General features: G+C 38.8%; 1 protein-coding gene across 2 annotated transcripts; it reads left to right on the top strand.

Annotated features, from left to right (window-relative positions):
* The first annotated feature begins 3,872 nt into the window (after window positions 1-3,872).
* On the top strand, window positions 3,873-7,697 carry LOC133777544 (SUN domain-containing protein 4). Of its 2 annotated transcripts, none has more exons than XM_062217204.1 (5): window positions 3,873-4,165; window positions 4,848-5,064; window positions 5,520-6,841; window positions 7,089-7,174; window positions 7,317-7,697. In XM_062217204.1, the coding sequence occupies exons 2-5, from the start codon at window positions 4,902-4,904 to the stop codon at window positions 7,561-7,563; spliced, it is 1,818 nt and encodes a 605-aa protein (XP_062073188.1). In that variant the 5' UTR covers window positions 3,873-4,165; window positions 4,848-4,901; the 3' UTR covers window positions 7,564-7,697. The 2 variants fall into 2 exon arrangements, with proteins under 2 accessions (XP_062073188.1, XP_062073187.1); XM_062217203.1 differs by lacking the exon at window positions 3,873-4,165 and adding an exon at window positions 4,208-4,510.
* The last annotated feature ends 16,060 nt before the right edge of the window (window positions 7,698-23,757 follow it).

The following is a 23,757-nucleotide window of genomic DNA, read 5'->3' as shown; positions in this document are numbered from 1 at the left end:
GGGTGATTGTGGATAGGTACACCAAATCAGCCATCTTCTTTCATGTTAGGACAACTTATACAATGGAGAAGTATGTTGAACTGTATGCGAAGGAAATTGTACAACTACATGGGGCTCCAAGGTCGATAGTATCCGACAGGGACCCCACCTTCACCTCCAAGTTTTGGGAGAGCCTCAGAAGGCTATGGATACATAGTTGCAAGAGAACGATTTAGATACTGGATGATATGTTGCGATCCTGCATACTAGATTTTGAGGGATCTTGGAGTAAGTATCTCCCTTTGATTGAGTTTCCATACAATAACAGTTATCGGGCAACTATCGGAGTGGCTCCATATGAGATGCTTTATGGGAGTAAATGTAGATCACCCATTCATTGGGATGAGACGGGTCAGAGGAGGTATTTAGGTCTTGGGGTTGTTCAAAGGACCAATGAGGCGATTGAGAAGATTAGAGCTCAAATGCTTGCCTCCAAGAGTCGGCAGAAGAGTTACTTAGACTTGAGATGCAAGAGCATAGAGTTTCAAGTCGGTGATCATGCGTTTCTCAGAGTTTCTCCCTTGAGATGGGTGAAACCGTTTGGAGTAAGGGGAAAGTTGAGCCCTAGGATTGTTGGCCCCTTTGAGATTCTGGAACGGGTTGGAGAGGTAGCCTACAGATTGGCGATGCCTCCAACTCTATCAGGGGTTCACAATGTGTTTCATGTATCCATGCTTCGGAAGTATGGATCAGATTCTACACACGTGTTGAGTTACGAGAACTTGGAGCTGGATCAAGGCTTATTGTATGCAAAGAAGCCGGTTCATATTCTAGACTGAAAAGATAAAGTCTTGCAGAACAAGACCATCACCTTGGTGAAAGTGTTGTGGATGAATAGCAAAGTGGAAGAGGCGACTTGGGAGCTTGAGACGGATATGCGGGATCGGTATCCCGAATTATTTAGGTAAATTTCGATGATGAAATTTCTGTAAAGAGGGGATATTTGTAGCGTCCCAAATTTTCTAATAAGGCTTAGGGCCTTGATTAGCGTGTCGGGAGGGCAATAATTGATATAATTATGCTAATGTAGGAATTAAATGACTGTGTGATTAGAAATGCATGTTTAGGTGAATGAAATATGCATGTGGGCCCAATCTGGTAATTATGGGCATATTTTTAATTTTTGCCCGATGAGGGCATAGATGCAATATATTTGTGTGTTGTGATTGATACCACATAAGTGTGGTGATATATTTGTGATATATTTGTTAATTCCTACAAAATAACAATAAATTAAATCATAATCAAATATTTTCATTTATAAAATAAATTATATTAATTCCATGAAAATATTAATTAAACTTAATTTATTTTGACAATTAAAATCAATAAATATGCATTTTTCACCACTAATCACGTATAATGTAAGTATTCTCATCATTATTTCTCTTTTAATTCAATTTTAGAAACATGTTCTAGGTTGTCTCATATTAACTTGTTTAATATTAGATCTACATGAAAATAAATAAAGATCATGTATAAGTTTCCCAAAAATATGCACATATATTTCAAATATACTTGTAACGGGCCAAATTACGAAAATTGACATTCTAATAAGAAACAGGCCCACATGCATATTTAATACACATAAATATGCATATCTAGTCATATTATAATATAACTCACGTAATCATATAACGATACACATATATATCACATAAACACATATTTAATAATTAAATCACATATATTCAAATAATTATCCATAATTTGTCATCCTGACCCCATAATCAAGGCTCTAACCCTTATAAGGTAACAAGGTACTAAAAATGTTCACCGAGCCCCCAAGTGGGCCCCCAAAATGGATTACCTAGCCTCCGAACCTCATTCCAAAAATTCAGAAAAATAGCTTTTTGGGGCATCTGGCGCGGTCACGCCCACAGAAAAATTGGGCTTTCCAGGGCACTGGCGCGGTCACATCAACCCATGGTGCGGTCACGCCCCTTATCTCGAAACCCGAAAATCCAATTCAAATTCCACCTTTTTTGGAACACTAGCACAGTCGTGCTACCGCACTAGGTCGCCAGAAACTCAAAAACTTCCCAAAACATAATGTTCTTCCCCAAATTTCCAAACCCACAATTTCTTGCAAAACCAGACCCCAATTTTGATAAATAAAAAGGTGTTTCCAGCAGAATTTCGAGCACAAAACACACCCCATAACTCAGATAAACTATACCCAACACTCCTTCTACCCCAAAACGCATCATATAACCCAAAACCCAAAATCAAAATTTTAAAACTCAAGAACATTCAAAGTAACTCAAAAGCTTAAGAACAGAGGGATTACTCACTGACTTCCGAATTTTCCAAGCTCCGTGGAGATCCTCAACAACTCCTAATCCCCCCAAAAGCTTCAATGCTCCTTCAATCTCCTCAAGAAATCCAAACTTGGCCTAGCTTTTGAGTACCCTTGAGTGTTCGTCCATAGTGTTCAAAAATGAAAACTAAGGAGGCTCTAGAACGTGAATAGCATCAGCACTTGACCCTTACCCAAATCCCACTAGCCATATGGTCAAAAAGACCAATATACTCTTGCCCTATTATTTCTCTTCAAGACATCTCCAAGGGCAACATTGTCATTTTAACATAATCGCCCATTAATCTCAAATTACCCCACATATTCCCAAATAAGTCGATCAAAAAAAATATTCACCAAATTAATTTCTATTACCCGCTAAATCTCGGTAATTTCCAAAAATACCAAAATATCCATAAGCTCGCCCCGAGCCGGGTATAAATCTCCGTTGTGACATTTCCACTAAATTGCTTACTAGAATCGCCTCGTGCCGAGTATCACAATTATATCCACATAATAATGTGGTCCCAATCACATAGCATGTAATTACAGATATATCATCAACGGGTCAAAAATTACAAAAAAGTCGTTTCTAACAGAAATTGGCCCACAAGCATATTTAACATACTTAAACATGCATAAACAATCATATTATAATATAACACATATAATTTACATAATTGCACATATAATCACACATAAATCATATTAACACATAAAAATCTAATTATGCATTCTCGGCACACTAATCAAGTCACTAAATCTTGTTAGCAAATTTAGGACGTTACAACTACTTATGAGCTTGTATGGTACGCATGGTTAGATTGGATTCAACTGAATTATTAGTCAAAATTAGATGTTTGGTGCAATATATGACTAAAAGTGAAGTATAAATAATTTTTAATAATAAAAAATTAAATAATATTTTAATACTTATAATTAAAAAATATATATTAATGTTTAATAAAATAAATATTTTTTAAAAATAAATTAAATAATTTCTTATAAAAATAATAATTTTAGAAATAAAATAATATTAAAAAAATTATGATATATACTATTATTTTTTAAATTAGAAAATTATTATTTTTAAATTTAATTAAAATTTATATTTATACTATGTTAGAGAACTAATATAGTCTCTTGGTAGATAACTAATAAAAGACGATAGAATCAAACATGCAGCAGTCCCAAGTATTAATCAGGGAGGCAAACGTGGCCTTGGGTTAGGGGAGTCGGTCAGCAGTTAATAAGAAAGTACTAATTACACGTAATAGAGTGATTGGTTAGCCAATAAGAAATATCCACGTAATATGAATGACTGTCTCCCTGGATTCCACTGGAAAGTCGCTTCTGCAGACATATCCCAAATAAGTCTGTTTAAAATAATAATAAGAAGAAGAAGACGACGACAACTTCAAGTAGCTGTCACCATCTGACGTGGCACAATGTTATTTGAATTCTTGAATTCATTCACTAATAGAGAGAGAGAGAGAGAGAGAGAGATAAAGAGTTAAAAAATGCGTGTTGTTTATATGCATTCATTCAAATTCATAACTTGGAGACAAAGAGAGAAGAGTAAAGATTGGGCAGACAGAGGGAAAGCCGTTATTATGAGAAAATAAAAAAATAATTAAATAAAAAGAAAAAGAAAAGAAGAGAAGAGTAGAAGAAGAAGACAACAACGTCAATGGTGGCCTACCCACAAGCTAAACGCGCAAATTGGCCTCAATCTACGATTCATTCTCTCTCATCTCTAAAATTCTCTTAAACCCTTTATTTGATCATCCCAAGAATCACATGTTCTGCTGCTCCACATATGCACAGGTGGGTCTCTCTCCACCTGATTCCTTTCTCTCTCTCTCTTTGTTCTCTACAACCAATTATTTCTCTACTGGATCTGATGCTTTCCCAATTTTGTGTTTTTCTTTTTAATTCTATTCAAGCTGTGTTTTTTTCTCTTCGAATAAAAGATTGTCATGTATGCTATGTTTATTGCAATGAAAGAATATCGATTGGGTTTTGTAGATTGATGGCTTGAATGTCAATTGGTTTGTTCTGCTTTATGATTTATTTGAAGGTTTTCTTTTTGGATAGCTTCACCGCCATCTTTGGTGGAATAGTGAGTTCCTTTATAGGAAGAAAAAAGGCCCATTTTGCTTGCCTTCTAAGGTAAAGTTAGCTTTTTTTCTTAAGCATTCTCTTTTCAGTTTATTGTGATGACTATCAACACAGTCTGAGGGGGAAAAAATCTTCAGTATTCAGCTTCATTAATTTATATGGATTTTCAAATTGTGCAAGTACAGAGCTCAATCTGCCTGTTTTAGATTTTAGCTATTTGATTTGATCAACATTGCTGATAACAGTAATCTCTCGTTTGATTGACTTGGAGGATTCAATTTAAACAATATGAGGAGACGTGTTTCATTTTGTTAGATTTATTGTCTGTTGATAATAGTGGAAATGGAATTAAATTGCTGAATTTATTGACTTTTTTTTTTTTTTGTAGGGTGGCTCTTTCTTTACTTATTCAGTGATAAGCAGTGGACTGGATTGATGCACAATGCAGAAGTCTCGTAAAGCTCTTCTGGGAAGAAGAAGGGCTTTAGAGGACACCATCACCGGGAGCAGTCGTTTGTATAAAGTCTCTCTGTCTTTGGTTTTTGTTTTATGGGGCCTTCCATTCCTATTGAGCTTATGGATAAGTCACGGCGACGGTCACGAAGGTAAGCTTTAGACTGGATTCTTTTCTTGCACCTTGTAGGCTTCATTTGCAAATAGGCGTTTCATGTATGATCTCTCAGTTGTATGAAATGCAATTTGGCCCGTAGATACTTTATTCTTACAGAGCTGTTCTCACAATGTTTTTTGAGTTTGCAAAGTTTTGGACAATACGCTTCTTGGAGCCATTTCTTTCAGTAAGATGTGTTTTAAATGAATTATAAAACACTTATAGTCATGTTATGGGAAAATTGCTTTGGGCGATTTCATGGAATATGTCTAAATTCAGTGTAGATGCATGGACAATTTATTTGTTCTTTATTGTTATATGAAAACTAAGAATTTGGCCAAAGATTTCCTTGATACATGCTTGTCAAATATTCCACTAGCTGCTTTTGATAGTTGTTAAAGATATATGTGCATGAATGCATTTTATTGGGCGCCTCTATCTATTTCTCAGTTTCAGATAAAACTGTGATATCCTCGATTGGCATATCAACGTGGGAAGAAGCTAAAAAACTGCAATGTGGAGAAAATTCCAGTCCTGCTGATGTACATCCACCAGTGGAGAACTCTAACTCTATCCATTCTTCTGAGGCTCCATGCATAAATGATGCTGCATCAAGTAATGGAGTAAATGGATCAAATGATCCTGAAGGATGTAAAGATGATGTAGTGACTCAAGGAAGTGTAAGTAATGAGTCAGTTGCTGGACAGCAACCTGAGGTGGATAATTCCAGTGCAAGCACGAAATCTGAAAATAATATCCCAAAGACAGATCGTCTGTCTCATGTTGTGCCACTTGGTCTGGATGAATTTAAGAGTAAAACGTATAGTTCCAAAAGTAAACCTGGAATTGGTCAGAGTGGAGGTATAAAGCATAGGGTGGAGCCTGGAGGGAAGGAATACAACTATGCATCAGCATCGAAAGGAGCTAAGGTCTTGGCTTTCAACAAGGAAGCCAAAGGTGCCTCAAATATCTTAGGCAAAGACAAAGATAAGTATCTTCGCAATCCATGTTCTGCAGAAGACAAATATGTTGATATAGAGCTTTCAGAAGAGACTTTAGTTGACACAATAGAGTTAGCTAATTTTGAACATTACTCATCAAATTTGAAGGACTTTGAACTGTGTGGCAGTTTGGTTTATCCATCAGATGAATGGGTCAAACTAGGAAACTTCACTGCTGCTAATGTTAAGCTAGCACAGAGATTTGTTCTTCAGGAACCCAAATGGGTGAGATATCTAAAGGTGAATCTTCTAAGCCACTATGGGTCTGAGTTCTATTGTACACTGAGTACTATTGAAGTTTATGGGGTGGATGCTGTTGAAAGAATGCTTGAAGACTTGATATCTGCTCAAGGTACTAAGTCCATGTCGGAGGGAGCAAAAGGTGACCAGAAACCTGTTTCATCCCAGCCAGAGCCCCTTGAGGATTATGATATTAATAAAAAAAATGCCAAAGAAACAGGATCTCAAACTGCAACTGGAAGCCCGATTGTGAACCTAGAATTTTCGAAGAGTGATGTGCCTGATCCTATTGAAGAAGTGCGTCATCAACAAGTTGGAAGGATGCCTGGGGACACAGTTCTCAAAATTCTTATGCAGAAAGTCCATTCCTTGGATGTAAATTTATCTGTTTTGGAAAGATACTTGGAGGAATTGACTTTAAAATATGGCAATTTTTTTAAAGAAATCGACAAAGATATGGGAGAGAAAGACATACTTATAGAGAAGATCAGAACAGGCATAATGAATCTCCTTGAGAATCACAGGACTTTGGTATGTTTCACCCTTTTTTCTTCAGAATTTTCACCATTCAATAGTAATACCATTTGCATAATAACAAAAGATATGTGGCGGCACACACTTAGCCAATTGATAACCATATGCCATCTCTATTATTGAAGTCTAATTATCATTTCAATCATTATCAACAAACAAACGAACAAAAAATGATAAGGTGGTTGAATACTATTTCATGTATAAATATCAAGTTCATTGTGTAATTATTTTGTTGTCCTTACAGGCTACAGAAATTGATGATCTTAATTCTTGGAAGTCCATTGTCTCCTTACAGATGGATAAGTTAATCAGGGACAATGCCATTCTCAGGTGAGAAACTTGCCACATATGTCAATTGTTAAGGCCTAGTCAGTCAATCAATTTCTGGTTTTTTATTTGCTCGAGTCTGCCATTTGACTGTTTGTATGGATGTTTACAAGTATGACTGCTAATAAGTGGCATCCAATTGCAGATACGAGGTAGATAAGGTGCGGGAGAAGCAGATGTCGATAGACAATAAGAATGTCTTGATATTTCTTTTATGTTTAATTTTTTCGTTATTGGCAGTTGTGAGGCTTTTCATAGATACGGCGGCTAGTGTTTATAAGGCATTGAGTGCTGACAGAATAAACAATTCCAGGAAATTTTGTTGGATGAGTTCTTCCTGGCTTTTCTTACTATTGAGTTGCATCCTTACCTTGTTCATTCTCTCATTGTAATTTATGCTCATATCGTTAAAGTGTAGCCCCTGTGGCTCCCATTCTTTTTGCCTAAGTTCTAAGTGAGGAAAAGAAAAAGAAAAAAGTCCCTCTCTTCATTTTTATAATGATCAAAAGTTCCCAGTTTTGTTGTCCTTCTAAGTATATATATAGTCTTCTAGTTTGAATTTTATGTGATGATATTCTGATTTTGTTTGACCAATTAAGTCTTCTAGATGAGTTTTGTCAACTAACTAAATTAACTAATTGATCGCTGTTGGATGGATGTACTAACTCAACTGAATATCTATACTTATAATTAGTTGCTAATTAACAAAAAGAAAGATTGTAAGAATAAACATCAATATAGAATCATGAGCTTTCACTTCAAAACCATTCGGTACAATGTTACCACACTTTGTATGTAAACACATTAACATATATTAATTTAGATATAAGAATAAATAATAACAATTTTGTTAGAGATAAAATAATATAACCAAAATATATTAATTATTATTGTATATAACTGATTTCATTTTATTTAATAAAATATTACACTTCCTTAATTTACTCATAAACTTAACAACTTTCCTAAAATAGCTTAATTAATCAATTTGTTGATTTATTACTAATTTATTTTATATAAGATTTGACTACTAAAAAATCGTTATTATTATTTGAACAATGAATGTGAAGCTACAACCAAATTGAAGATGATAACAATATTAAGGTGGCATGGATTATTGAGAAAATCAAGTATTTTGGGTACCGATTGGTAGTTATTTATTGTTTATGTTATTTTTCTTCTTATGTTTCATCCAAATCTAATGCAAAATTTAGACTTTTACCCAATTTCTATATTGGATGCATCTGATTTTAATAAAAACTTTCATTCTATGAATATTATAGCACACTTGTGATTTATATATTTTATTTTATAGATGTTCTATAAAATTTTATTTTATTTATATATTCTATAAAACTTTCATTTTATAGATGTTCTCTTTCATACTTTGATGTTTATTATGGTTAATTTCTTTTAGGACATTCATATTTATTATAGGATATGACATACAATTTATTGGGTCTTAATTTTTATACTACTTACATATTTAGTTTATATGTAAGAAAACTAAATGTAACTTTTATTTTATTTGATATTACCCAAAAGTATATAATTATATAAAAAGATACCATTCAGTATATAATTAAATAAATGATGATTTTCTATGTATAACATAATAATTTAGTGGTATTTTATTTTTAAAACTTTGATGTTGATAATGTTATTTTCATTGGATATTAAAAAGTGTTTTTTTAATTATTTATATCATCAAGGTTATGCATTTATTGTATGTAGGATACCAAAGGGCATTAAAAATAAGAAAAGAAAAAAAGTATTTATAAAAAAAAATTATTGATGGACACGAATTAGTATTTTTCTATTTGTTAAAATGATCATTTTTATACTATATATGTTTGCAAGTATGTTAACAATGGATATATTTTTTTTATGTAATATACCCATAAGTATGTATTTATATATAAAGTTTGGAAAAAGTATTCAAATTAGTAAACAAATACATTTAGCATAATTACATTTGACATAGAATGGATTTCAATTAATTGGGATTGACATATGAGATGAGAGTATCAATTAACTACCCGTAAGTAACAATTGCCAAGTATTGATACGGGGAACTTTCAAGAGCAACGTGTTACATTTAGTTACCATCATACATATAAAAGTATCCAAAAAAAGGAAAATATTTAACAAATTATGGTTATGACAAACTGGGTCTTTCAAAAACAAAAATATATGTAACATTTACATAATAATTTGATGCAAATAAACATCTAAAAACAGTCGCAGATTTAGATACTATTGAATATTTAGCTATTATTTTGATAAATACAAGTATCCAAAGTAACATTTACCTACTAATTTATTCAGGTAGACATCACACCTACTAATTTATTTAGGTAGACATTCAATTCAGTGATTTAGATACTATTAAGTATTAAGTTACTATGTTGGTAAATACAAGTGTTTAAAATAACTACAAAATTCAAAACAAAAACTAGTTAATAATGTAAAAGGCAACTATAAATTATTCTGTGCATATAAACAAAAATCACAATAAATTTCATAATATAGACATATAAACTAAAAAAAAAATAGACCACAAAATATATACCCATAGACACGTGAAAAGTAAAGCAAATATTGAAACAATGTGTATTTTTTAAGAAATAAAGTGATTCAGTAATAAAAAGGCCAAGAAAACAAGAAAATAAAATGATGTATCAAAATAGCAAGTAACATACACCAAATTAAATTAAAAAATAAGAGGTACAATAAATGATAAATAAATTTGGAATATATGCTATTTAGGTTAATTAATATTATAATGTGAGTATATTAAAATATGCATAATAAATTAATAATTAATTATAATATAATATGTGTGAGTGTAAATCTTCCTATTTTATATTTGTTGAATCAACTCTCAGTTTTGACAATCAACTTTTACGTATGATTTAAAAGAGATGTGATATATGACATTCTAATTTCTTTGATTAATATTTAAAATCCTCCTATCATTATGGCCTCAAATTACAAATATATTTTTTTGCTTATATCCCTTGTATATTTTTTTGCATTAATTTTAGTTTTGTTCTTCACGCATGCTTTCGTGTATAGATTGATGGAAATCTTGACGTAGAAACTGGAAAAGAGAGCAGTAGAAATACTCTAATACAGTGTTGACTTCACTTTAATTAACGTCTGATGAAGTAAGAAAGTTACCTAATTTTTCAAATTTATTGACAATTATTTTATCAAATAAGTGTAGAAGTGTTTGTTTGTACGTATCATTACTTATAGTATATACATATATTTGGCACAACAAATTCTATAATAATTGAGAATAACGGCTTATTACTAAAAATATTGAAAAATGAGGTATTGATAGGTTCCATACGTGAAACTTCAATCATGGTCCCAGTTTGGATGGATGTACTTAACTTGATTTGACATTGTTTTCTTGGTATCTTCAATTGAACACTCTACCTTCGTAGCATTTAAGAAAAACAGCTGTTCGTAGTGTATGACTCACGAGGAAATGTAATTAATTATACCCCCAAAAGCATTAATAACAATAATGCCAAACTGCCTTATATGAAACTATGTAATATAATGTGTACTCATTTCATGTGAACTCGAAAATGAATTCGCTATATATTGCAATGTTAATTACCTCTTTATAAATTAATTCCTCTTTGTTTCTACATTTTTCTACTACCTTAGAGCTTCTGCTCGATTTGGCAAATTTATTTTTTTATGTATATATTATATATTACCGTCTTCCTAAGGAATAAATTGCCGTTTTGTGACTTGTGACTTTTTTTTTCCTCTCAAAATTAATAATAGCCAATTAATTAAGGAGTGGGATTTATCATACATATATATATATATAGATAAAGTAGTGTAAGTAAAATAATTAATGAAGGACAAATAGAAATTTTTTTCCCTAAACTATAGTCTTGTAGAGTTTTGTCCCCTAAATTAATTTTTGTGGCAAAAATATCCCTGAATTATGGAAATCATTACAAACATGCCATTTTTTGTTACATTCTGTTCATTTTTTAAGCAATTTGCTATGTAGCTACATTTCACATGTATACTTACAGGACAAGGGTCTATTTAACTAACTGAAGTTAGTCAAAATCGAGTTTATTGACGCTAAATATACAAAAATTAGTTCTAAAAATGCAATTACACATTTTCAAAATTTGTCATTATATCACTATGTATATATGTATTTGTTTGTTAGGACTGACGAATTCTGCCACATAAGAGCAACGTCAGTGTTTCATGAGAAAATTGTTTAAAAAAATAAACGAAATGCAATATGTTGACGCTGTTTTTCGCCAACAGTGAATTATATGAATAACTAGGATGGATTAGTGCTTAATGATAAACCGTAATAAGAAATGATAATACTCAAGGATGTTGGAAGCCAAATACGAAGAGAAAATTGATCACTCCTTTTTACGTGGTTCGGAGGTTAAAATCACCCTAGCCCACGAGTCAATATTATTATTGTTTCTCTCTCTTGCTATTTTTACAGAGTATTTGCATTACAGAAAGAATCCAACCCCTTGCACTACCCAGGATCCTGGTATTTATAGGAGAATGATCTCTGGGTAGGTATTGGGGTCATCCCGTGATCTCTTGATCCTTCACATCATTTCTGCGACATTGATGATTAACATCTAAATTTTACACTGAGGTGTGGTCTAATCAATCAGATAAAAAAGGTAATGGGCCGCATGGCCTTAATCAGGCGTGTGATGTCTGATCATGCACGTTTAAATTGCGTATCCGAGAATTCGGGAATTAAACAGACAAGTGATGTCTATTATAGGCACGTTTATATTGCGTGGTCAACTTTACAAAGATCCTGGGGTATGTCTATAACGACCCAAAATCACTAATAAGGCTTAAGGGCCTTGATTAGTGTGCCAGGAGGGCATAATTGGGATTAGAATGAACTTTGTTGATTTAAATGCGTAATTACATGATTAATAGTGAGCATATGATAATTGATGATATTATATGATGATGTGAAATATATGTATGTGATATATGTGAGAACCACATTATTATGTGGATAAATCTGCAGCCGGCGACTTGGGGCGATTCTAGGGCTAGATAGCGGGAAAAGTCACAATGAGGCATTATGATTGACTTTGGACAAGTCAGGGGTATTTTAGGTATCAGGTATTGATTTAGACTATCAGGTTATGAAAATAAATAATTTGAGATATATTTGAGGTTAGGATGTTTAAGCGGGAATACTGGGGAATTTTACTATTTTGCCATCGGGGACGTTTCCAGTACCCCGAACTTTGGGATTAGTCTGATAACTTAAGGATAGACTTAAGGAATATGTTAGAAAACAGTAAACACAAGTTTAAACCGACCTTTCTCTCCTTCTCTCTCTCTTAGTAAAGGAAAAACCCTGGTTTTCAAGGAGAATTAACTGAAACTTGGTGGAATTGAAGGGCTGAGCTAGAGGATTAGCTCAAGGAACTAATCAAGGGTTGAATTAGAGCCAAGGTAAGCATTGATTTTTGTTCTGTGGTTAGGAACTTTAAGAAAAATGGTTGAGTTTTTAATAGTTGTGATTTTGATATTCAAGGTGGAGTTTGAGGCTTGAAACTTTGAAGATAGGTCAGGGGATTCTTGGAGGAACGATTCTACAGCTGAGGTAAGTTTCAATTCAAAGTTTGATGGTTGAATTTTAGTATTTCCATGGCTGGTTTTGAGTTTTTAGGTTTGAAATCTCAGAAATTGGAATTGGGATTTTGGTGAGTGTTGGGCTGGATTTTTGGTGGAATTGTGTTGTTTAAATCATTCTAATGATGTTGTTGTTAATTGGTTTTGAGTTGGGAGCTTTGGGATGGCCAAAAGTGAGGTTTAGAAGTTGAAAATGGTGGGTTTTTTGGGTTCGAAGGGTCGGGCCGCGGCATAGTTCTTGGTGAGCCGCGACCCTTCGAAGTTGATGCATGCTGAGGAAGGAGGGCGGGCCGCGGCATGGTCCAAGCAATGCTGCGGCCCTTACCTGTTTTTGTGCCTTAGGAGGGCTCTGTTTGGGGCCATGCCACGGCATGGATGGCCTATGCCGAGGCCCTTAAGGGATTTTGGGATTTTGAGATTTTAGGCTTGGGAATTTAACCTAGGGTGCTCGGGATTGAATCTTTTACCATATTTGGTGAAGTTCAATGTTCCGGGGACTAGAACTTGGTTTAGAAACTCATTTAAGATTGTTAATGGTATCCTTTATCATGGTTGTGACTAGGTGCTAAGCTAGGACTCGGGGATCGGATCGCGCTCAAGGAGTATCGCCCGTAACTTGTACATCTAGAAGCCAAAGGTAAGAAAACTACACCCGCTTGAATATTTGAATGGGACTAAGGGCTCCCTGATATATATGATTGAAAGAATGGTATTATGCCATGTAAATTGTAAACCAACGGCCTAAGCGTGCCAAGGTTAACTTCTGCAATTGGCACGGCTCGGACACTGGTATCCGAGGACAGCTTATTATGCACTGAGCTCGGTTTAAGCGGGCTGGAGTCAGTTGTTTAAACAGAGGGTGCGACCTAAGATGTCGGCCCTAGTATTTGAGTTAATTGATTATTATATTTGGTTATGAATGTGATTAATGAGTTTGTTGAATAATCTAAGTATAGATGAGGTTATTTGTACCTTGAAGTATGCTTATGTGCTATGGATTGAACATCTGAACATGCTTGTTAGAATATTTGTTTGATAATATTGTATATGATGTGTATGTTGTTTTCTTGCTGAGCCTCGGCTCACGGGTGCTGCGTGGTGCAGGTAAAGGCAAGGGCAAGATTGATCAACCCTGACTGGAGAGCTCTGCAGGGTGAATGTACATGTCAGGCCGCTCAGCCGCCACGGTTGAGGAATTTACAGGGACGAGAGGACCAGAACCTTGTATTTTTCCTTAATATGGCTAATGTTTACCTTTAACTGTTGAATTTTGTAAACTGGCTTTTAAACTTTGTACTTCTGGGGATCCCTTCTGTAAATTGTTTATAACTTATAAAATGTACCTTTTGAGGCCAAAATGTCTTTTAGCCCTGAAACACTTTAACTAATGACACATTTTGATTAAACGACTTGATTAGCAAGTCTCACACCTTTATAAATACACAGTGTAGCGGTCTTGGCTATCCAGGGCGTTACAATGTCAGACCCCTGATGTACCACGAGCTTAATTTAAAGCTTAGCTCGTGTCTTTTGGTGCCATGTTTATACAATGGTTCCAGGTGATAAGTTGCTAAATGATTCATCAACTCGAGCTATTTGTTTAGGAGATCGTACCAAATTTCCCCGGATGAATGGTGAACACGTGGCGCATTGGTTATGGCTTTTTGTTAGTTCGCTTTGCCCGAGCTTCCTCAACAAAGTACATGTTGATATTCAGGGCGTACATTTGCCCCCCAAGTCCCTGCTCGTGATCTATGACATCACTTTTGACTTTCACGGTGGGGGCTTTTAAACTCCCTTTTCGATTATCCATCCCCTGTCCACCATTTGAGTACTGGACACATGGAACGTCGTGATTGGCGCCTGCTCGGGCTTCGAGGATTGCATTAAATGGCCTAGCCACCTTTTTTCCACCGTCTCATCTTTCGAATCATGACCCTCGTATCTTGTATTTGTTTGATCAGACGGTCCTCGTTTCCTAATGTCTTTTACGTATAAATAGGGCTGGCCATTTTCAGTACTCATCACCTTTTATTTGAAATTTTTCTTCATTTCTTCCCTTCCGAGTCTAAAAAACTCTTATTCTTCTTCTGCTTAAAATCCCAGAAATCCCTATATTCTTGTCACAAAAACCCTTCGGAAGCCCAGTCTTGAGGATTTCTCCAGGACTTCTACCTCTACGCTGCTTGCAACCTTCGCTTGAAAAATATATTGTAAGTTTCCTGTTTTTCGTGTGTTTTAATTTCATTTTTCTTTGCCATGCAAATTTACACTTCATAGTCATAAACAGTAGGTTGTTCCTGAATAACTTTGGTGCATAGGTTTCAATTTTAGGCGTATTGAGTAAATCCTAAAACATGTCTAGGATTGAGAGATTTCTGGGTATTTCTGGGTAAACTTAGGAAATACCCACTCGAGGTATGGAAGGCGAGAGGTTTTTAGGGTAGAAAACCGGGTAGCTTAAGGGTCACGTTTCTTGGGTAGTTTTTCTTTAAAACCCTCTTACCAAGGCAAGTAGTGGCATGACTCGCCTGACACACGGATCCCTAAATATCAGGGGTCTGTTGGAAAACTTAGGTGCATGGCACAGGCAACGCGTGGCATCACGTGGGCTCATATTGCGTCAGCTCGTGTGTTAGGGCACCTCGCCTTTGTTTTTTTTTTTTCTCCTATTCAAAAGTTCTACGTCGCCCACTAAAAACTCCGTCATTTTTATTCGATAGGCGATCTGATGGAACCAAAGAAAGGAGCGTCTAAGAAGACCGCGGCTGGCTTGTCGTCCCAGCAGCTTCGCAAGGGGAAGGAGCTCCTCCCTGACTTCCCCCTTCCTGAGTTTGGTCGCGTGGTGGAGGCGGAGGTCACGGTTGCTCCTAACGCCTTCTTCGAGGCCGAGAGGATCATCTCCAAGATAACGACCCAAGGAAGGGTCAACAAAATCCTCATGTCCCACAACATTGAGGCTGGGAAAGGGACCTTAATCGCTCGACCTCCCTATGAGGGGGAGCGGAGCTATTCACCACTCCAGGACGACTTCGCGGCCTGGAGTGATGAACATTTGAAGGTCGGGGCCTTTCTCCCCCTCGACCAATATTTTGCGGACTTCCTCAATTATGTGAGGTTGGCGCCATTCCATCTCCCCCCCAACTCATACCGGTTGCTGGCAGGGTTGAAATAACTGTTCCTGAAGCATGAGTGGGAGGTCCCCACTCCGAAAAACATCCTCTATTTCTTCTGCCTCAAAGCCAGCCCGGACCAGAGGGGACGAGGGGACGGGTTATATTATTTGACCCGATTTCCGAACTTGCCTGCAGTCATCGAGCTGCCCAGCCACCCCAACGACTTCAAAGATCAATTCTTCATGTCGAATAGGTTTCGCAACTGTGAACACCGATACTTCAACCACCCCCGTAAGTTTTCTTTTCTCAGCTCGCATAAAATTCCTTTCATACTCAGTCTTCCTTGTGCGTATATTGATTGGAATGTGTTCGCGTAGCCATTTTTGCGAGGACGGCCAGATCAGTGACCCTTGGGGGTCAGTACGAGACTTTGGCGGGGCTTCTGTCCAACGAGAAGGACTACCGCCAGCTCGTGTCTGATGACACAATGTTGGCGTGCAAGTTGATTGTTGAAGGTCAGACCCTGGCCTTGAGAAGGACGCAGGCCGCTGCTCCCATAATCCGTGAGCTCCCTCCCATTCCCGAAAGGAATGCTGAGGCCGACGGTGAGGAGTCGGAGGAGGACGAGGTACCCCTCGTGCGAAAGAGGCGAGCTCCTGAGGCCGTCGGGGATCCCAATGCTGAGCGAGTCGCGTCGGGGGCAGCAGCCGGCCCCTCCAGCCAAGGTAACCCATATCCTTTTAGGGATTTAGATAGGGTTGTTGTAACGACCTAAATTTGCTAATAAGGCTTGGAGCCTTGATTAGTGTGCCTGGAGGGCAATAATTGTTATATTGCATTAATTTATGTGAATTTAATGAATATGTGATTAGTATGCATGTTTAGGTGAAATAAATATGCATGTGGACCCCGTTTGTATGATAGGAGTAAATTGGTGATTTTAGCCCACTGTGGGCATCTATGTGATAATTGTATTATGTGATTTGGACCACGTGAGGGTGGTGTCATTATTGTGATGCACGTGTCGAGACGGTCCTAGAGAGCTAGTTAACTCAAATGTCACAACGAGATTTTTATACCCGGCTCGGAGGGAGCCTAGGGGTATTTTGGGGATTTTGTAATTGGGTTCTTGTGAGTTAATGGTAATTGGCGATATGGTAATTTGTGTTACTGTTGGTAACCGTTGAGAGTAACAAGTTTGGTTGAAAGAAGTGGTAAAATTGTAAGAAAGTGGGAATGACAAAAAGGCCCTTGAGGTTTAGCTAGAAAGGGGAATTTAAGGAAGGGTAAAATGGTCATTTGGCAAGGGGTTTAGACAAATTGCAGCTGGGTTATATGGGGTACTCGGTTTGGGCTGGTTATATTTTGGTTTTGTTAAAGAATAGAGAGAAGAAAAGCTAGAGGAAAAGCTAGGGCAAGAAGAAGAAGAAGAGGAGTTGAAGGAGCTGAAATTTGGAGACTTAGGAGATGAATCAAGGAAGCTTAGGGTTGGATTCTTCATTCAAGGTAAGGATTCTATGTAAATTTAAGGCTTGTTTCTGTTTTGGTTCAAGAAATTGAAGCATGATTTAAGTTTGAGCTATGGGTTTAAATTTTATGAAGTTGAAATCAAAGGTGTGGATTTTTGGGTGTGATTGTGTTTTTGATCTTGATGATAGTGTCTATAGGTTGTTAGATGGTTCATTTGAGGTTTCAATTTGGTTTTGGGGTTGAGATATGTGTTTGGGCTGGTTTAGAGGTGTTTTGGATGAGGGAATTGAAGGAGAAAAACCCAGAAATTCTGAGTTCGCGATGGAGCGCCGCGGCCCTGTTCTTGGGCGCCGTGGCGCGAGGATGTTTCCAGTCAGGGTAGGCTCTCTGACTTGTTGGGCGCCGCGGCCCTATTGGGCAGGGCGCCGCGACCCTCTTGGGTAGCGCCGCGGCGCTAGGCCATTTTCAGGACTTGAAAATTTGCATTTTTGAGCTTTTGCTCCGGGGGTTCGGGGGATGGTTCCAATGTATTGTTTTAAGGAATTAGAGGTCTCGAGAGTGCGGGATTGGTCCCGGGAAGTGGTTTTGGGTTGGTTAGTATTAAAAGGTGTTTTTTGTGTGTTGTGACTAGGATTTCGGTGAGGCTCGTGCTAGAGGACCGTGCTTGTGGCCTTGGTGCATCGGAAAGCTCGGGATACAAGTAAGAAAACTGTAGCACCTGAGAATAGGGCATGGGCCCATAGTGTTATTACAGGGCATGGCCCTAGATTGTATTATGTACTAATGCATAACCTTAAATGAATTATTATATGTTTGAATGATTAGTTCGAAATGTATTATATGTGTGATTACAGTGCAATGAACGGCTAAGGCCGAGAACGGAAATGGAGCCGAGAACGGCGAAAGGCCGAGAACGGCAGCGAGGCTGGAAGTAACACTTAGCATATGGGATGCTTACAGTCAGGGTAGGACCCAATGGATACATGAGATATCCTTACGGTGAGAACCGAGACCCCAGGCTTTGGTAAGGCTTCTGGGGCGGCATGGCCGTGTTTGCTTAGTCTGATGGATGACCTGTTTATCTGTGGACTGTCTGATATGTTAACTGTATAATTGGCATATGTTATGAACTGTATGAGTTTTCTTGCTGGGATTCAGCTCACGGGTGCTCTGTGTTGCAGGTAAGGGCAAAGATTGAGTCAACCAGCCATGAGTACGGAGAGCGTGAAGCGACGCGTACATGTTTGGCCTGCCCGACTGCTTTGGTTGGGGGTTTATTCGAGAAATGGCTGTAATAATCTGTGATTTTACTAATTAATCAACTATAAACTTATTTTAAGTTGCAAATAGTTTTCAAATCTTATTTTGGGATCCCAAACGTTAAATACTGGAAGTTTTCAATGAAACAACGTATTTTTAAAAGATTACGGCCTTAACTTTTGCTTAGTCACACTTTTGTTTTAAAAACCTCGGTTAGCGAGTTCATTGCACAAAGTTTCTTTTAAAACTCACTTAGTAACGGCTCTAAGGTAGTAGAGCGTTACAGTTGTGGCCGACCTTAGGCTAGTTAGGCTCAACCCCAACCATCTCGTACACCGTAACCCTGACGACCTAGACCGCAATATCACCTTGCTCCAGTGTGTTGACCACTTGGTTCTCCGGTATGATATGGGCCATCCTAGGGGGACTGTAGTGATGGGCAATACCTTGTCCTTTAGGTCGGCCTTCTTTGAAGAGTATGGAACCAACCTTAGGTCATGGCCATCCTTTCTCCATGGTGTTGTAGCCCCAGGACTTAGGCAATATGTAGAGGAGTCCAGCCCCGAGGTAGAGTCTGACCCAGAACCTCCCTTAATCCAAGAAGTGTTTGACTTAGACTCTCCTTCTCCCGTAGCAGCTCTAAGGCCGAAGGTCGTGGAAATAGACTCCTCCTTTAGCTCGGAGGGTAGGATTTTTTGATACTTTGTATGTACTTTCCTTGCAAACTGATGAGTATGCACGTATATCTAACAAATTTTCCTTTCTTTTTCAGTTGAGGAGATGGAACAACGAGGGGAACCCGACATCCGGTTGATGTTCCAGGAGGGGAGATCCAACGGTGGCCCCCTGGTCAAGAAACTTCGACCCACGTCGAAGAAAACTCCTCCGGCCGTGGCTGCTTCCAAATCCCCGGCCAAAGGGATAGGCACGAACTCGGGGGCTGCGCTTGTCGCCCCTGCGGAGAAGAGGGGTCCGGCCGCACCCCATCTTCGCCTTCCCCCAGCTTCTGCTCGGGACCAGGTACCACCAACTAGTCCCTCACCTCCAACGATCCCTTCCGCCTCCGTCCGCATTCCTGTTAACCCCCAGGACCTGGAGCAAATTCTAGAAAATTTTCGGGGGACGGTCTATGGGACGGCAAACTACGTCGTGAAACATATTTACAAGGCCAAGCCCAACGAACTGAGGGCAATCAAGGAGAGGAGCCTGGAGAACGTCATGGAGTCATCCCTGGGAATGAACCTCACAGTAAGCACTTTTCCTGACTTGATTTTTTTTATTATTCCCCTTGGTATGCGCCTAACTATTTCTTTGCTTCTTTGTATGCGGCCCTGGCTCAACATCGTAGCATATCTCGGGCAAGGGCTATGAATGACAAACTCCAGGCCGAGCTGACTGCGACCCAAGATGCTCTCGCTGCTTCTCAACAGAGCGAGCAGAGTGCCAAAGCTGCCTTGGTAGCAGCCCAGGCGAGTGAACAGGCAGCAAAGGCTTCCTTAACCACTACTTAGGAAGGCGAGCAGGCGGCAAAGGCATTCTCAGTAGCCCTTCAGGCAGAGCTCGAGGGGACCAAGGCAAAACAGCTGGAGGTCGAGGCGGCCCTTCTGGAGGAGAAAAAGGCATCGACCTCCTCCATGGAGAGCATGCTTTACCACTGTTGGGCCTTCAATCAGGACATCAACTTCTCCTTTATGGCCTTCGATGTGTGGGGGTACTACCTTGAGAAGTTCAAGGTTCAGCTACAACAGGAGTTGTAGGCACCGACTGAGACTGGGGAGACCTCCGATGCGGGCGAGCAGGAGACTGAGGAGGTGACGTCCTCAGAGCGGCCTGGGGGGGCTTATAATTTTTGTACTTTTATTTTTATTTGCTTTTATTTGTAAATGCTAAGCACGAGGTTATCCTCCTCGAGACAATTTGTACATTAACTTCAGTTATCCAAGTTTTACTTGTTTTCCAATCTCTCGTCCTTTATGATGTGCTAGGGAAAAACTTAGTTCGTGTTAGCTTTTATCGACACCTCGTGTTTTTTTAGAAAAAACCCTGGTTAATCAATTTAACCAACTTCTAAGTTTTGAAACCTGGTTGTGTCCAGGATATTTAATTTTAAAAACTTAGTTCGCGTTAGTTTTATCGACACCGTGTGTTTTTTAGAAACAACACTGGTTAATCAATTTAACCAACTTCTAAGTTTTGGAACCTGGTCGTGTCTAGGATATTTAATTTTAAAATCTTAGTTCGTGTTAGTTTTATCGACACTGTGTGTTTTTTTAGAAAAAACACTGGATAATCAATTTAACCAACTTCTAAGTTTGGGAACCTGGTCGTGTCCAGAATATTTAATTTTAAAAACTTAGTTCGCGTTAGTTTTATCGACACCGTGTGTTTTTTTTAGAAAAAACACTGGATAATCAATTTAACCAACTTCTAAGTTTTGGAACCTGGTCGTCGGATGATCTGCCCTCAAGTAATCAGGAAGTGGACTTGCTGGGTTACTTTGAACTAACATACAAACGAAACCGTACACAGACACAAATGAAACCATACACATCCTCATTTTTTTTTATAATTAATTGGCTTTTAAATGCAAGCCTTACATAGACAAGAGGTTTGATTACTGATAATACTTTCTCAAATGTATAGCATTGTAGGTTCGTGGTACCATTTCTCCATTAAGCCGGCCCAATTTGAAAGTACCTTCTTGTACAATTTCGATGATCTGATAGGGCCCTTCCCAGCTCGGGCCTAAGACACCATCTTTGGGGTCCTTGGCTGCTAGAAACACCCTTCAGAGTACCAGGTCTCCTAATCCAAAGACACGTTTCTTAACCTTTGAATTAAAGTAACGAGTGATTTTCTGTTGATAATGCGCGAGCCGTAGTTGTGAATCTTCTCACTTTTCATCAATCAGGTCGAGGGACGCGCTGAGCAATTTGTCATCCTGCTCCTGGCTGAAGGTCTGGATCCTGTGCGTGGCTATCTTTGTTTCGACAGGAAGGACGACCTCACTTCCGAAAGTCCGGGAAAAATGGGTGTGCCCCGTCGATGTTCGGGGTGAGGTCCAGTACACCCATAGCACCTGCGGGAGCTGCTCGGGCCAAACTCCCTTGGCCTTGCCCAGCCTCTTCTTAAGGCTTGCCTTGAGCGTCTTGTTCATAGCTTCGACCTGCCCATTAGCCTGGGGGTAGGTGTTGACGCGGTTCTTTGCCAACAGGTAATCAAGAAAAGAAAGAGGAAGGGATTAGTGCTTATGTTGAACCGAAATAGATGAATGATCTTGGAAATGGAATGGTGACACAAAATATGTTTTTTAGGTGGTTCAAAGGTTAAAATCCTTCTACTCCACCAGTCAATATTATTGCTATATGCTTGGTATTCTTTTACAGGGTATTTTTTACATAATAGCATCCAACCCCTTGTAACTCCCAGGGTCTCCATATTTATAGGAGAAGGCACCTGGGAGTTGGTAAGAAGGTCATCCCGTGACCTTCTTACCTATCATGTCAACTCTGTGACATTCATGATTAATTCCTAAACCTGACACATAAGTGTGGTCAAATCAATAGGTAAGGGGAAAATGGGCCGCACGGCCCAACCCAGTCGTGGGTGTCTGAATACGCACGTTCATGCTGTGTGTCCGAGAAGTCAGGGATATATCAGACACGTGATGTCTGATATATGCACGTTTACCTTGCGTGGTTGACTTTATAAAAGGTCACAGCCTCCAACTCTAGCTCGTACCACGAGCTGGATGCTTCCCTCGACCTGCGGCCTTCAGAGTCCAGACTCAGTCCTTAAGTAATCTTGGCGAACCCTTGGTTACCTCGAGCTAAGGAGGTAGGACCTTACGATGCAGCTCTGGTCTTGGGAATGTCCACGTGGTAGTCATGATTAGGTCGTATCCTAGCTCGCTAACAGCCCGTGGGAAAATCAGGGCGTACATCTGCCCCCAAGCCTCTGCTCGTGGTACATGACGTCGTGTAGGGCCACAGTAGGGGCTTTTAGGCTTCCCCATGAACTCTTCATATTCCACATTCTACGCAGGCGTCGAATACATGGAACATCGTGGTTGGTGACAGTACGTCTTCCGAGAACCGCATTTAATGGCCTAGCCTATGCCCAGCCATCGTTTCGTCTTTCGAGTGGAGGGCCTTGGATCCCACATCAGGGAAATCCAACGGTCCTCCCCACGTGGCCCTTCACGTATATAAAAGGGGTGGCCGCCTTACGCATGGAACACCCGTTCATTTGAAATTTTCCAGAATTTTCTCTTCTTCTTGCTCTAAAAAATCCCCCCTTTTTTCCTTCCGGTTACCATCTTCGGCGTCCCAGAAATCCAGGTGCAAGGGTTCCTTTGAAGCTTTGGAATCAACTACTCCGAAGAAGCCCCTACCTAGGCGATCCCTTCATCCCCTTCTCAACAAACACACACTGTAAGTCTCCTGACTGTGCACGTTTTGAAATTATTTTTCACTGTAGCTTAGGTAAATATTTACTGTAGCCACATGCAGGGTTTTGTTGGTTTTTATGGGCATGAAGGGTAAAAGCCTTTTAGGTTAGGGCATTGCTTGTGGTAGGAAACCTTTTAGAAGCATGGTTTATAGGGTGCGCTTTCTGGGGAAATTTTCTGGGTAGGATTTTTGGTAGGCTTGTTCAAAATATCCAGTATTTTGGGTGCAAAACCGGGTAGCTTAGGGGACACGCTTCACAGGCGGTTTTGCCTCTCTTGCCTACTGGAACTTTCCCTCCAAGGAAAAACTCTATCCTGACCCTCCTGACACACGAATTCCGAGTAAACGGGGATTTGTTGGGAGCATAGGCGCGTGTTCATAGAACTGCGTGGTCTCACTCTCCACGGGCTGGGCTTACCTCAGCTCGTGTCAAGAAAACACATTTTCAGATTCTCCTCCATTTTAGGTCGCCTTTTTCTAAAATTTCTTCTTTTTGTTCGCTAGGCGACCAGATGAGACCCAAGAAGAATGCTCCCAAGAAGCCTGTAGGCAGCTCGTCCACCCGACAAGACAAAGGAAAGGAGGTGATGGCCGAATCCCCGATCCCCAA

This window comes from Humulus lupulus, chromosome 5 (genome assembly GCF_963169125.1).
Source record: "Humulus lupulus chromosome 5, drHumLupu1.1, whole genome shotgun sequence".
NCBI classification, from domain to species: Eukaryota; Viridiplantae; Streptophyta; class Magnoliopsida; order Rosales; family Cannabaceae; genus Humulus; species Humulus lupulus.
Note: the sequence above shows the minus strand (reverse complement) of the source record. Positions and strands in the feature narration are given on the sequence as shown.